Genomic DNA, 15,510 nt, shown 5'->3' with positions numbered 1-15,510 from the left:
TTTGGTTTTTATTATTTTTTATTCATCTTTCTCTCCCACCTCAAATAAAATATCTCTTCTTATCTTTACTTTTAGCCACACGTTCACTACTTCACTCTCTCCACTCTCACAGACTCTTTTGTTCTCCCTCTTCCCTTTTGCTCTCCTCTCTTCTCATTCATGAGCCACCACTAATTTCCTCTCTACTATCACACAAATTCCATCATCATTAATCTATAAAATCTCCTTCACCGATTTTTTTTTCTTGTTTTTTCGCTTTCTCCTCTTTGTTCTATCTCATAAACTAAAGCTACTTGGTTCGATTTAGTTCATCTCAGAGCAAAGCATTATTATTTCGTTTACATTTCAGCTTATTGGGTTTGTATTTCAATGTTGCCAACTCGCCGATTCAATCTCAGTATCACTGATTCACCATTGAGGCAATGGTTTTTTTTTCTAAGTTGTGGTGGGTTTGATTTTGGGTGTTTATATGGTGGTTTTGGTGTCTTTGATGGTGGGTTGTGGGGTGATGGATGATAGTAACTGGTGAGGTAGGATGTGGAGCAATGGGAGTGGTGGGTTTTTTATTTTGTATTTCTATATATTGTTGGATTTTTTAATATATTGTATATATTATTTTAATGTATGGAATTGAAGAATAAAATATGTGATATAGGGTGTATTATAAAATGATGTGTTAAAATAATAAAATAAGATTTTAGTATCAAAATAAAATATTTATAGAACACCTGATAAGAATGCTGTTACAGTCATTGAAATCCACCATAGTTGCTTCAAAAGAAATCCATAATAGTTGAATTGTATTAATTGAGAGGATCACATTCCATCATATCAAATAATTTCTTGAATAGTGAGTTCTAATTAGCTCAATTAGTAAATTCTCTGATAGTTGTATAAGAGATCTAAGGTTCAATTTTTGCCTACATTAAAAATTAATTAATGTCTTAGTCTGATAATAAAAAACTATCATTAGAAGCAGACGCCATAAATTATACCTCTTTAAAAAAAAATTTCTTGAATGGGATGCCCTGAAGAAGGCTTGTAATTCTAGTCAAGACGTCAAGTCCAGTTAGCTTGCACGGAATTGTAGCAAAAAATTCAGGACCAAAAAATTCAGAAAGTGGACTTTCAATTTCAAACGCATTTATTGCATGCATTCAAACAAGACTTTTTTACTTGAAAGATACCATGTGCTATGAACACAGTTTATATTGGTTGTTTCGAGAAAACCAAGCCCTCCAATTTGATAGACTAGACCACTTCAAGAAAGTTCATACATACAATTTATTATTTAAAAATTCATGACTATTTTTATTCATTGTCAACATTTGAATTTATACAAACTTCCAAATAGATAAAAATAAATAATAAAAAATACCTATTATCTATCAATAAAACTAGTCTTAATCCTAATCCAAACTAATTTATTTGAATAAATAATACATATCTCTATCATTATTTATCCAGTATTAATTAAAATAAATTAGGCACATGGCACTTTATAACCTATGATGTGGTTCTTATGATGATCAATTATGTACAGTATAATATGATGCTGAAGAGATCATCACTTATCATCTGAGTTCAGGTACAAATGCTGTTCTCTTATATAATCAATCACTTCATCTGCGGTCAGATATTTTATCGACAACCCTCTTGAAATGCAGTCCCTGAGATACATATAAATTTAATTTTTTTTTAAAAACCTTCAGTGTTAAATTGATCTTTATATTGGCAATAAACAAATATGCTTTACTTTTACCTTACTCTTGTTGAGCTGATTTGGTTTGGTATAAGCTCATCCACAACTTTAATGTTATCCTGAAAAATTCAATATTAGAGTTGTAACGTTTAGGGTAGACCAGCAAGCAAAGTATCGTAAAGCAGCCATAAATTAAAACAATTGAGTCAATAAAAGCCACTGGGGTGAAGCTCCTTTTGAGACAAAGGATTCAAATTCTGAAGACATGAGAAAATTTTGAACACTTTTAACCTTTTCAGATGATTTCCAGAATTTGGTCAATTGCAAAAATGTGGACAATCAATATGCAAACAATGGCGGACATGATATATATATAGCAGTTCAAAGTTGAAAAAACATCAAGAAACATGGGAACAATTCAAATATTCTGGTTACCCTGAATTCATTCAAAATTTCATCATCAGAGATAATTTTCTCAACATCTTGTCCTTCTCTGCGAATGCAAACCACACCATAATCTCTGCATATGGTCCTGACCTGGAGAACAATAACAAGATTTATAGAACATTATAATCCAAGGCAACAAATATATATATCAATTCAAAAAGGTTTGATCCATATCCCATAAAGACTTCATATCCGCATACCAAGGAAATTCAACATCTGATTAACTTTACAATATGCATTTCAACTCAAGTATATGCTCCTGATATTAAGAAACATTTAAATGAATCTTTCTACTTGAACTTACACACTACCATTTTATGAAACTGGCATTTTTACACTCCAATGAACTAAAGAACTAAATATATCCAAATTTCATGATCGTGTCATTGTCTTCTATAGCAAAAGAGAATTAAATGACAGTAGTATCCCCACATCAAGGACTTAGTGAAACATTTATCTTATTATAAGCACCTAATTCATATGAACCAATATATGTTGAGAGTACATACTTGGTCTGGAATCCAGGCTCCAGGAATGCTAAAAGAATGGAGCAGATCAGAACCGCAGACAAGCATAACCTTAAGGGATTCTAGAAGCAGGAGAAAAGCAAGTTAATGTTATTCAGCATTCTGCCTAAACCAATAATGAAAACACATAAATATGACCCAGGTTAGAAAAGAAATTCATTAAACATAATAAATCAAGGTCATTAATACAAATATATAGTCAAAATCAGTAACAAAAACTACTATATTTTCAATCTAAGGACTAAGGGTGATTGTAAGCTGCCCACCAAGGGTAGAATTTCCCCTCTGCTTCCCCAGATCCCTTTGCTCCCATTGGTTGAACCCAACCACGAAGGCCTCCTTTTTAAAGGGTGTTTTCAACAACAGAACACCCCCCCCAAATACAAATCCAAATATAAAATGACAAAGCATTCCTGACCCAATCTCCTAAATTGAAAGCCATCCAATTTTTGTTTGTGAATGTGCACGAGTGCTCATCTGTATATGTGTTTATATGCAGAAGAAAAAGATTCAAGATAATGTAATCACAGTTATTTAGTCTAGTCACTCAAAATCACTCAAAAGCAAATAATAGATACAATTTTGTCTAAACATACCTCTGGGTACCTGCCCACTCTCGAATAAAATACTCTGAACTCTGGATAAAACAGTTAAAGAGCGTTGGAAGGTACTTTGTCTTGCCTGTAAAAAAAGTTTAGAACTTCGAAAATTAAATTTCAAACTATGCAAAACATGATGAGATAAGACCACTGTTGAATTTTACACTTGAGGATGAGAACACATTTATATCAAAATGAAACAAAGTACCATTCAAGCAAGCATCAGCTCTAAGTTGCTTTTTTTTTTTTTTTTTTTTAAAAAAAAAAACTTCAGAGAGGGAGTAATTTACCTCCCATGGGTCAACCATTACAAATTCAGAACTTTTGCTCGCCAAATGACACAACTGTAAACGATGTTCAGCAGATAAAAGGCCCTGCAAAAAAACTCTAGTTACTACTTTGTTACACTATATGGATATTTGGTCACTGAAAGATAGGGGGTATATCACTTTATGAAGGCAGGACGGTTATAACTAAAACATAGAATAACTTAATAGAAACAAATTCAATCAAGTAACCGATGAGTGATGATATGAGATATCTATCAATCATGACAAATGATAATAGTATCAACATTGTCTGCCATGCAGGAAAAAAATAAAAATAAAAATAAAAGTCCCTACAAGGCAGCACTCAAATGGATAAGGTTACACATAAGTACTCCAATTAAATTGGAAAGTGCCTCTCAATGTTTGTGTTTGGATATATTTGTGTGTGTAGTAGTTTTAATTTCTCTATCCCAGACATAGTGTGCACTGGGAAACCCCACCCCAGTAGGTTGGGGGAAGATGGGTTGTTAGATAGTTACAAATTCAGGCATAGAAATTGATGAGAAGTCCTGGAGAAATTGAGGTTTGTAACTCACTTCCTAAAGAGGCCATTTGCTTTAATTTTTTAAGAAATGTGTAAAAAGTGAAAGACATCCATTTGCTGACAGAGGCTACTCTACAAATTACATTTCTATCAATATGATACAAGCAACTACTTACCCTTTTCTTGTATGCATCATTAACGGGTGACATATAACCTCCAATAACACAATAGCCTTCTGCATTCAGCGCATCTCTTGCCAGCTCTAAGAACAACATTGGAAGTAATCAAATCAACATTATACCTATGAAAACTAAATAATGCATTCCATCAAATTCATATATACATTTAACTAGAACAGAAAATACTTTCCACAAATTTCACCATTCATGAACACGAATTTTAAAATGAGATCTTTCTGTATGAAACTAGCCAGAATTCAGGTCAAAAATGATATCCAAGAAGGGTTCATTTACAATAAATGGAGAAAGATATCATCTTGCTGAGGCACCACAGTTAAAATAAAAGAGGAAAGTAAATTTTACTTGTTTTGAGAACAAATTTTCAACAACAAGCACCTTCATTAGCCAACCCAAGACAACAAGTGATAGTGATCTCAGCATGTGAGTTTTCAGAAGAAGGGATGACCACCATATACTTCAATCAATTTATGCAAATACAATTTCATTGAAGACAGTGTGAGGTGTATAAATTTATTATAGTGTTTCTCGTTTCATACATATAAAATAGTATCGGCACTTCAAAAAACAAATAGATCTGCTAAATTATTATCTGAAAAATACACTCTTGCAATGCTCAAACAATGACTTAGCAGGTAATGCTACTAGTAATTATAATGAGTTAAGTTCAGAACTTAGTACATCCGATATAGATTTTATTTATCTAACTGCCATGAACCCATCAAAATAAACAAGGTCTAAATACTAACAAATAATATAAATCTAAACATGATTAGATATATAATTTGATAGTCTTGGTAACATGCAGTGCAACATACATCATCAAGTCTATTTCATAGGCAAAGTATCGCAGCTACAAGTTTCATAAACAGTATGTATGTATTTTTTTTTTTTTTTAATAAGTAGGAAAAACTGTATTAAGAGAAGACTAATTCATTAAAGAAATGAAGTAGGCATAAATATATATGTATTATTATAACAATTAGTAACAGAGTTCTACATTTAAGTTGCACTTATATATTTAGTAATCACTGAGTTTTATTCTTTCTGAGAGGGCATCAATTTTTTCCATATCAATGGCTGTTATTCAACAATTGGCTCAAAATCTTGTCAACTGTAACTTAGAACTACATTCACGAATTAGCCAATGAGCCTAGCACAAATGGCATCTCTTCCTCCCACAAAATGGATGAAGTACTAGTAAGGCTGAACAGTGCCCAATATAATAAAACAATTCTTATACAAACAAATAGTAAGACATCTTTAAAGGATCACTCTTTTTGATTGGTCCAAAGCTTGGGGTTTAACACTCTTATATATTTAGTAATCACTGAGTTTTATTCTTTCTGAGAGGGCATCAATTTTTTCCATATCAATGGCTGTTATTCAACAATTGGCTCAAAATCTTGTCAACTGTAACTTAGAACTACATTCACGAATTAGCCAATGAGCCTAGCACAAATGGCATCTCTTCCTCCCACAAAATGGATGAAGTACTAGTAAGGCTGAACAGTGCCCAATATAATAAAACAATTCTTATACAAACAAATAGTAAGACATCTTTAAAGGATCACTCTTTTTGATTGGTCCAAAGCTTGGGGTTTAACACAATGTTCTTCCGTTTTTGAGTTCCTAGCTTCTCGTAGATCTTTCACTTGATATTCTTGTACTTTGCTGATCCTTTGTGTTTCATCATTGTGAACATAAAGTTTTTGTTTATTTAATATTAATAGAACAGCTCTGCTATCTATCAAAAAATAATCTTTGACGGATTACCAATTAATGAGAACAGAATCAGGGTCATCAAGGAAACTTGATGAGTGAATATGAAAAACATCCAACCGATTAAATCTACCAAAAAGAGACTGCAGTTTTTTTGTTTCCAAAACCCAACTTATTAATAACATTAATTTAAGGACCAATTTCTGAAGTAGGCTTTAAAAAAAAAAAAAAAAAAAAAAAATTTCTGAAGTAGGCTTGAACGGCCATAATAGTCCCAAATATGTTAAGACCCTGTCTACCCTGCCTACTTAATATTGGTGCTGCTGGTAGTTGTTACACAGCAGCCTTCAGTAGAAGCCTTGAGTGATGTAGCAGCAGGGTATGCATTTACAAGAGTTATGCAGTGGCTTATCAAGATATGCAGTGAACTATGTAATTAGCAACTAAGCAGCTATCTCACTCAGTATAGTAGCAGTGAAGAGCTCAACTAATCAGTTAGAGTAGTCTATCAAGCAGCTGGAAGCAGCAGACGGTAGTGTCTAGAGACTGCAGCAATAAAGCTTAGGCAGCAACAGCAAGCATGCCAGTGCAGCACTAGTTATGTTAGTTGGTAATTAGTCTTGTGGCCTTGATATACTAGTCTATTGGTTGTAACTCTCTTGTATAGTTGTCTAAGTAATGTTTGTTAGAACCCACATGCTTAATAGCATTTACCATGTGATCAATTAGGCTAGCTGTTAGCAGATTAGTTATCTAGTTAGGGAATTCCTGAGCTTGTACATATTAAGGCAAGCCTAAATAGCTGCCTGCCACTGCTGTAAGGATCATAACAGTAGAGTGTAAGCAAGTTCCTTCTTTTCTCTAATTCTCTCTCTCTCTCCCTCTCTAAATCTTTCTTGTCCTTGGAGGCCCAGCTCCCTCGAAGCAGCTATCCCTTTTAGAGCTCACTTTCCTGCTAGAAGTAGGTTCTTATCAAAATACTAAGCACATTTTATTTTGTAATAAATTGTTGTTGGGCACATTAGTCCGTACTAAAGTTTAACCTAAAATAGTTTATTCATTAAGTTTCCTAAATGAAGCCGGCCATCAGAGCACAACTACTGCTGCCATAACCCTGCCACTACCAACATCAACAAACCCATTTCCCTGCCGTACATGGCATACCATCTGAACTCCTATTCACTTCTATATCATCACTCGCTACTGCAAGCAGCCCCATGTAACCTGCAGATAGGTGAGAATTCACAAGAACCATGTCTGAATCAACAAACAAGGTACCAAAATCCAATCCCTTAATGCTTCTACAAAACATGATTTAGCCTAAAATAATAATCCATAAGCAAGTCCAAATTCATGACGCCTATCATATACAAATTCATATCAACCACCACCGGACAATGCTCCATGTGCCATGGTACCATCACTGCTCCACTGAATGTACATCCTAACCATTATAAGGATAGTTGACACCATCAATCCATAGAGATATGACAATACTACACTCACTGCCTCCACTACTAGCACGGCTAATGAGCACAAGCAACAAGTCATGCATGCCCATCCACAACCACATACAGCAACCTACCACTTATGAAATTATTCACCTCTCTCTCTATCAAATGTTGCAAATAAGACTTTGGAAAAGTTCTACAAAATTCTAAAAGGCATACAAAACTATAAACAAATCCTAGGAGATTCCAAGTGCAAACAAAAGAAGTAAAGTCAAAGGGCCAATGGTACATCACTATCACACAAACACAATAAATCCCCAGAAATCAACAAGAGTATCTAAATCTTTAACACTTCTATTTTTCTTTTTATTGGTAAGTTACACGTGTACCCAATGTTTTTGAACCCACGAAACCTTAAACACATGTACTTGATTTAGTTCCTCACTTGACAAATAACATAGCCAAATGGGTAAAAAATATATTAAAGCTAAAGTCTTTAATTATGACCCATTTTGCACTCTGAGTTAGATCATCAAAAACCCCACCACACCCATCATCACCCATGTCCCTAAAACCATAGCCATTCAAATAAAAAGAAGAAGTGGGTTCCAATTGACTCGATTGGTAAAGTCTCTTGTCATCGAATAGGGGACTGGAATCGAATCTTCTCTTCACCAAAAAGACATCCATTGATGTCTTGATTTGATGATAAAAAGCAACTACCATAGAGCCAACAACATAAAATTAAGGGTGAGTTTGCCATGATTTATAGCAATAACCATAGAGTGAACCACATAGGATTAAGGATGAGTTTGTCCACCATCAACTTTCTCTTTTAACTCTTTAGCATATTCGCTTACATACAGCATTTTAGCCTCACTTTATCTAAGCACAACTATACTTCAAACAATTTTCAGCAAAAAACAGCATCTAAACAGATATAAAACCCTCAATTATCTACAGAAAAACAACAAAAACAAAAAGTAAAAACATGAAAAGAAAAAAAAAAAAAAAAAAAACCAGAAACTCACACCCCAACTTACCAAACATGCGTAAATGCATATAAGTCGGGGGATTGAAGCTTCCATTCGCTACTAAAACCACATACACCTTCTCCCTAGTTTAGAACAAAGCAAAGTTACCACTTTTTTCCAATTAAACCAAGGTCTAACATACAACAAATGCAAAACGTTATAAGACATGTTAGGTGGCATCTGGGTATCCCTTAGAAATGAGTGTATGATACTTACTTGGGTGCGGTTCCAGGCGAATCTTCATGACCAATCAATCCAAAGGATAATTTAGAGAAAGGTAATGGGATATCCATGACACCTAGAAAATCAAATTCAACAGAGATAAAACGTTTACAAGTGGTTTTTGTAAATAGAGAGAGCTTAGTTTTTATAGATAGGATTTGAAGTGAGAGAGAGCCAAAGTATTTGCTTTTGCGGGTAAACAACGCGGTTTGAGTGTGAGAACTTGAGTCCGTCCAAGACGGAGAGATGTTCAAATGGTCCAATCAACACTAAACACGTCAAAAACAAATAACTTAGGTCCGCGTCAGCAAAAAGGAGAGAAGGGGTCCAGCGACGATGTTTTAGAGTACGTTGTGTAATATTATTTGAATTTTTTTAAAATATGTCAATAAAAAAATATATATAATATTATATAAACAATGAAAAGTGTCGTTCAAAATAAGTTTTGCTCAACTCTATGTCTTAGACTCTTATCCACAATCGACTATTTTTATAATGAGAAAGCCAGGTTGAGGTTAAACTAATTTGTTATACCTAATGGGAAAGACAACGATTGATTGGTACGAGATTTCAGATCTATGTCAATTTGGAGCTGAAGCTGTTTGATAGTGTTGTTTTACTAACGTTATTTGTATTTTTTAAAAATATGTATGCATAAAAAATATATAAAAATACGTATAATATTGTTTAAAAACTAAAAACTGTTATTTAAGTGAATGGACCAAATAAACCCTTAGTTGTTAAGTTTGAGATGAATAACAATTAAATAAGGACTCTCTCCAGTTTAAGCACAAATACCAACAATGCCTATGACATATTTAGCTAACAAACAAGCAGAAATATTTCCATTGGGACAGACATGAGAGAATTTCACACTCCTAATACACTGACCATTACCCATACGCCATCGAACTCCTCTTTCCACAATCCCCCTGGGGAATGGACACTTCTCCAAATAAGAGAAGGCTTACTCCCTAAAGATGCATGTAGAAAATCACATTCTGGAAAGTATCTTGCTTTGTAAACTTTGTACACCAATGAATTCTAACCCATCTCTCCACGTACTTGTCTCTCTCAACCATCAGAGATGTGTCTGTGAAGGACGATGGAATTGGGTTGATCATCTTTTATTTTAAGAAACTGATCTGCGTTGATTTGCTTGTCTCTCTCAACCATCAGAGGCGTGTCTGTGGAGGACGATGGAATTGGGTTGATTTTTTTTTTTTTTTTTTTAAGAAACTCATCTGCGTTGATTTTGGGGGAAGGTCCGGATTGTTCTAGTTTGATTGATCTCAGATTGATTGATGGGAAGGAGACTTGGCTTGGATTCGGTGACTTCTGGGGAAGGAGAATGAGTTTTTTTTTTTTTGGGTTGAGAAACTGATATTTTTCTCTGAAGACAAATGGAATTTGCGGAAGGAGAAAAAGTTCGATTAAGAGTATATGGCTTTAAATCTTTCTCATCCACGCTCATTTCCAACGTTGAATTAATTCTTTATTTTTTTAGAATATTAAATATTTTAACACATGACGGAGGAGAAAAAGCCTTAAATAAAGTCTATTTGAATGGTGTAAATAAAGTTTATTTGAAAAAATATTAAGTAATAAAAAGTGAAGATTTAAAAATTTATATATAAAAATTAGGGATAATTACACTTTATCAATCTGTGGTTTGCCTCTAATTTAACTTGTTTACCCGTAGTTTTAATTTTGACACTTTACCCACCCGAGATTCAATCCGTTACAGCTTCGTAACCCACCTCCCTGTCTGCCGTTACTCTAACACGTTTTCTTTTAAAATCAAAACACAAAACAGATCAAAAAGTTAGAGTTTTTAATTGCTTAAGAACATTTTTATGTGACTTTGGTTGTGGGTTCATCTCCTGGGTTTTGATCGTGAGAGCAAACCGAGGAAGAAGGAGAAACAATGTTCATCTGGCATTTGACACTGACCAAACTAATTTATTTTTAAACTTATAAACGCATGGACTAAAAAGTTTTGGTGAGACAAATTTATCCTCAAAGGCTCACACCCACTGACCCACATAACCCAGTCTGAAAAATCCCCAAATCTGAAAGCTTGAAACCCCAACGCCACTCCCACGGCCTTAATCGGCAACCCTAGCCTGACAAAGGAGTGTTCACTACCAATGTTACAGTTTGGTGAGGCTGATTTTAGGAAAAGATTTGAGCCACACTATAAGGGTCAGTTGTTTTAAATCCCAACTACCGCACACCACAGGGTTGAATTTCCAACCCCATCAATGGCCAATCTTGTTGGCGCAGTAGTTGGCGCTCTGCAAGAAAAAGAAGAAAAGTAAGCCCACAACCATGAGAAAGAGAGTAGATCTGAGAGAGACTAATAGAGTTCAAAAGATCAAAATCCACGAAAACCAAATAGACTAAATCGCAACACAACCCACAAATCTCAAAAACGCTCTGCACTAAAATCTCAGATCTCAAATTCAAAAAATGAAGAAATTTTCTTTTAGAGCAGATGTAAAGCCCTTTAGAGTAGATCTCTTTGATTTGGAGTTTGGAAACTTTTTTTTTTCTTTGAGTTGGAGTGAGGGGTGGCAATTGGAGTTTGAGGAAGGCGGAGGTGGTGACTGGAGAGGAAAGGGGTGATGGAGGGGACTAGATTAGAAGAAAAATATATTCTTGCTTGCTTATTAAAAAAGAAGCTGCTTTCTGAGAACATTGGTAGTGGATTGGCCATTCTTTTTACTTTTATATAAGAACAAGAAAACTGCAATAGAAAGACTTTGAACCTTCTTGTTATGCATAAACAAAAGACAAATTTTTTTCTTAATTGAAAGTTTTTGAAGAAGAAACCTCTCCTGCGTTGTTGAAAGTTCACTAGTGATTTTAAGTATTGATTTGCTTGGTTTGGTGTGGAGTAAAAGAGAAATCTTTGAGGGATTCTTGGCTTCTTTGAGTTGGCCGAAAGTTGCTCTTGGAGGTTTATTAGAAAATTTTGTTTTGTCAGTCTTTTGTTTTTGTTCATTTGATTTTTTTTTTTTTTTTACCTTGAAATTTACTCCGATTGTTGTTTTGTTTTGAAGATGAGCCCATGATATGCCAAAATTTTGATATGGGTGCATGGGTTTATTATTTTTCTTTTTTCAAGTTTAGTGAAGTTCATAGTTCATACTGAATCAGTATTTGATTCAGCTGAATAGATGAACAGATGAACACTGTGTCTCCTTCTTCCTCTTCACCAGGATTTAAACCAAAAGATAATATTAAGGCAAATGCGTTTGATTTGTTGTGTGTTTTGATTTTGAAAGAAAACGTGTTAGAGTAACTGCAGACAGGGAGGTGGGTTACAGAGCAGTAACGAATTTAACCTCGGGTGGGTAAAGTGTCAAAATTGAAACCACGGGTAGGTAAATCAAATTAGAAGCAAACCACAGGTAGATAAAGTGTAATTATCCCTAAAAACTATAAGCCATAAGGTATTTTTTAAACCTTATCTGAAGAGTATATTTATGTATTACAATAATTATTTTTAATAGGAGTAACATTATAGTCACAAACTATTTTACTATATTTTTACAAACTGTTAATATAATCAACTTTTTACTGATTTTTATTTAGACCAACCATTTACATCAATTTTTTATTTACCAATAACCACTCACCATATCAACAATTTGTAAAATTATTTATTAAAAAAAAAAAATGTAAGCAAGGATCTAGGAGTAGGACTAGGATTTACCAAAATTCTCAAAGTAGCATTTATAAATTAAAGAGAAAAAACATAAAATTTGTATGAAACAAATGGTCTTAAGTGTCTTTGAGGTAATTGTTAATAAAAACTTATATGAAACATAAAAATCATTATGAAAAAAGTTAATGAATGCTTTAAGGGCATTGGTTTAAGAAATGTTTTTAAAAGCTTTTATGGAAAAAAAAAATTTTAAAAAAAAATCTCATGAAAGTGGTATTAAAACTTTCTTAAAATGATCCATTAACAAATGCCCAAAGCCCCTAAGGCATCTGTTAATAGGACCCAACCTTTATATATGAATGAAACACCCCTCTAGACCTATTAAAACAAAAAACTCATTTTTTTGGTAATCCCAAGCTCCAGCCTTAATCACCACTTCCAAAAAGTCATATGTGCAATCAAATAAATGAAAATTAAAAAAAGAAAGGTAAATTACAGATAACTACCCTGAGGTTTGTTCTAATGCCAACACATCCAAGACAATTGAAAAACAACCATTTTGGTCCTTAAACACAAACAATTTTTTGTTCACTCGACGTAAAACAAAATATGCTCAGTGTTTTTTCATTTCCAAGACTGCATGTTCAGAAAGGGTATCCCATAAATCTCATTTGTTCCAACCAACCCAAATGCACCTCTGATCATCACATTTTAGTCCAAAACTCCAACAAGTTTACATTATTTTTTTCTCTTCCCAAGAGCAATAAGTGCTCTTAATATAAAACCAAAAGAGAGTAACCCAAGTCATGGTAGGTTCAATGTCTCTCTTCAATCTTCATTAGAGATAGAATTTAGACTCTCATTCAAAAAAAAAAAAAAAAAAAAATTTCAAACTGACCAAAGAGAAAGAGGGCTTCTGTGCAAGTTTTAATTTGAAGAGAGGTACAAATTAGTTCTTGATATCAAAATATAGCTAAAATTCTTGTGATGGAAGAAGTATTAATTATGAATGAAAGACCCCTTTAAACCTATGAAAACAAAAACAAAAAACTCATTTTTCTGTAATCCCAAGCCCCAGCCTTAATTACCACTTCCAAAAACTTCTCATTGTTATAAAAGTTGCTTGACTTCCAAATTTGTTTAAGTGTACCTAAGACTCTAGACATGATCCATCAATTCATTTGGATAAAGTCATATTGTGGAATCAAATAAATGAAAAGTAAGATAAGAAAGGTAAATTCTAGAAAACTACCTTGAGGTTTGGTCTAATGCCAAACACATCCAAGACAATTGAATGTTAGGGTTTGTGCCCTAAAATCCAATTTATTGGCATGTCATAAATAATTAGGTTGTTTAATTATATGAGATTTTTTATGAACTAATGGGACATTATCTTAGTCTATGAGATTCATAGTATGTGATTTATGTGAAAAGTCACAGAAGATGTAAATCACAAGTTCTTTGTAAACTCAGAATTTTAGTTCGTAGTTGGTGATGAAATTGGACATTTCATCTGCGAAGACTATAGTATATCAACTAAGATGATTTGTTTTGATCATGGAAGTGGAGACTTCTAGTTGATATGTTGATATGTTTTAAGAGTAAGACATATTGAACTGGACCGCTGTGAGATTTATTATTCTCCTAGTGACTGTCAAATGAATAATAAAGCTCACGACTTCTATTTACATCAACTCTAAATCTTGAGAGAGTAATGGACCTGATCATGAGATGTAGGTTGCTTTGACATATCATGAGTGAGATCTATAAGTTATGGTCAAAACCTCAGTATGTTGGGTAGCCGCATTTATTGTTGATGGAACATATATTCTTAAGATGAAATTCATAATCTCTTAACGGAGATATAAAATATTCCCTTGAGATAAGTTTAATGGGTTTGGTTATTCAGAATGTTAGACCCCACTACTTTAGTAAAGAGTTACTAAAGTATATATTTATGGAATTGGATTTCATAAATATATTATGAATAACATAAAAGATTAAACCGGGTAATTAAGGATTAAGATGTAGTAACCTTCAAAGTGGCAGTCAATATTTATGACTTTGTATTATTACAAATATTTTTATGAAGGGGTTGTATGTATAATAAAGTCTTGGGATATAATTTATTAATAAGGTCTAGAGTGCAATTATATTCTTATAGTGGTAATGAATATAATTAATGGTAACTTTGGACTTGTCAAGAGTTGACAGAAAAGCCCAAGGCCCATTGGAGTTAGAGTCTTATTTGTTCCCTTTGGTCCCATCTTAAGCCACAAACTAAAACCCAATTGGGTAGGCCCAAAAGGCTAACCCAATTAGATAATCAGTCATTATTTAATAAGAGTTATTAAGTAAAGAAACTATGTGAATAGTTTGATGTACGTAAGATGAAAAGGAAAAGAAATCAATTTTTCTCCACAAGGAGAAAAAGAAGGATTTTTCTTTGAGAGTTTATGTACAAAAGACTGATTGAGAAACCACACATCTAAGGCACCATGTGGAATTGAGATGAAGATTGAAGATATTCTCAAGTCAAGGTTTTGAAATTTACTGCATCAAGGTACACTTTCTATTCTTTATTCTAAAATTCATGGTTACATGTTTATCTTTCATGATTGAAATAGATTTGTGTTTTTGTTGTTTCCGTTGCGTGTGTTTTGTATGAGATACAAAACCAGATTTTTCCAACATTGAAAAACAACCATTTTGGTCCTTAAACACAAACAATTTTTGTTCACTCCACGTAGAACAAAATCTGCACAGTGTTTTTTCATTTCCAAGATTGCATGTTTAGAAAGGGTACTCCACAAATCTCATTTATTCTAGCCAGCCCAAATGCACCTCTGATCATCACATTTTAGTCAACACTCCAATAGGTTTACATCATTTTTTTCTCTTCCCAAGAACAATAAGTGCTCTTAATATAAACCAAAAGAGAGTAAACCAAGTCATGGTTGGTTCAATGGCTCTCTTCAGTCTTTATCAAAGTTAGAATTTAGACTTTCATTCAAAAAAAAATTTCAGACGGAACAAAGAGAAAGAGGGCTTCTGTGCAAGTTTTAATCTGAAGCGAAGTACAAATTAGTTCTTGATATCAAAATATAGCTAAAATTCTTGTGA

At 33.4% G+C, this 15,510-nt stretch overlaps 1 protein-coding gene across 2 annotated transcripts; it reads right to left on the bottom strand.

Moving 5' to 3' along the window:
- Positions 1-1,258: 1,258 nt before the first annotated feature.
- LOC111999939 (nicotinamide/nicotinic acid mononucleotide adenylyltransferase) lies at positions 1,259-9,053 on the bottom strand. Of its 2 annotated transcripts, XM_065780355.1 has the most exons (9): positions 8,709-9,052; positions 8,502-8,575; positions 4,265-4,350; positions 3,566-3,649; positions 3,273-3,357; positions 2,659-2,738; positions 2,138-2,239; positions 1,763-1,821; positions 1,259-1,670 (listed from the first exon to the last, which is right to left on the bottom strand). In XM_065780355.1, exons 1-9 carry the CDS (start codon positions 8,783-8,785, stop codon positions 1,568-1,570), a joined length of 750 nt encoding a protein of 249 aa, XP_065636427.1. In that variant the 5' UTR covers positions 8,786-9,052; the 3' UTR covers positions 1,259-1,567. The 2 variants fall into 2 exon arrangements, with proteins under 2 accessions (XP_065636427.1, XP_065636428.1); XM_065780356.1 differs by lacking the exon at positions 8,502-8,575 and having other exon boundaries at positions 8,709-9,053.
- Positions 9,054-15,510: the final 6,457 nt, after the last annotated feature.

Source organism: Quercus suber, unplaced genomic scaffold (genome assembly GCF_002906115.3).
Source record: "Quercus suber isolate HL8 unplaced genomic scaffold, Cork oak 2.0 scaffold_233, whole genome shotgun sequence".
Taxonomy (NCBI): Eukaryota; Viridiplantae; Streptophyta; class Magnoliopsida; order Fagales; family Fagaceae; genus Quercus; species Quercus suber.
The sequence above is the reverse complement of the archived record's forward strand: the minus strand, read 5'-3'. Positions and strand labels throughout refer to the sequence as shown.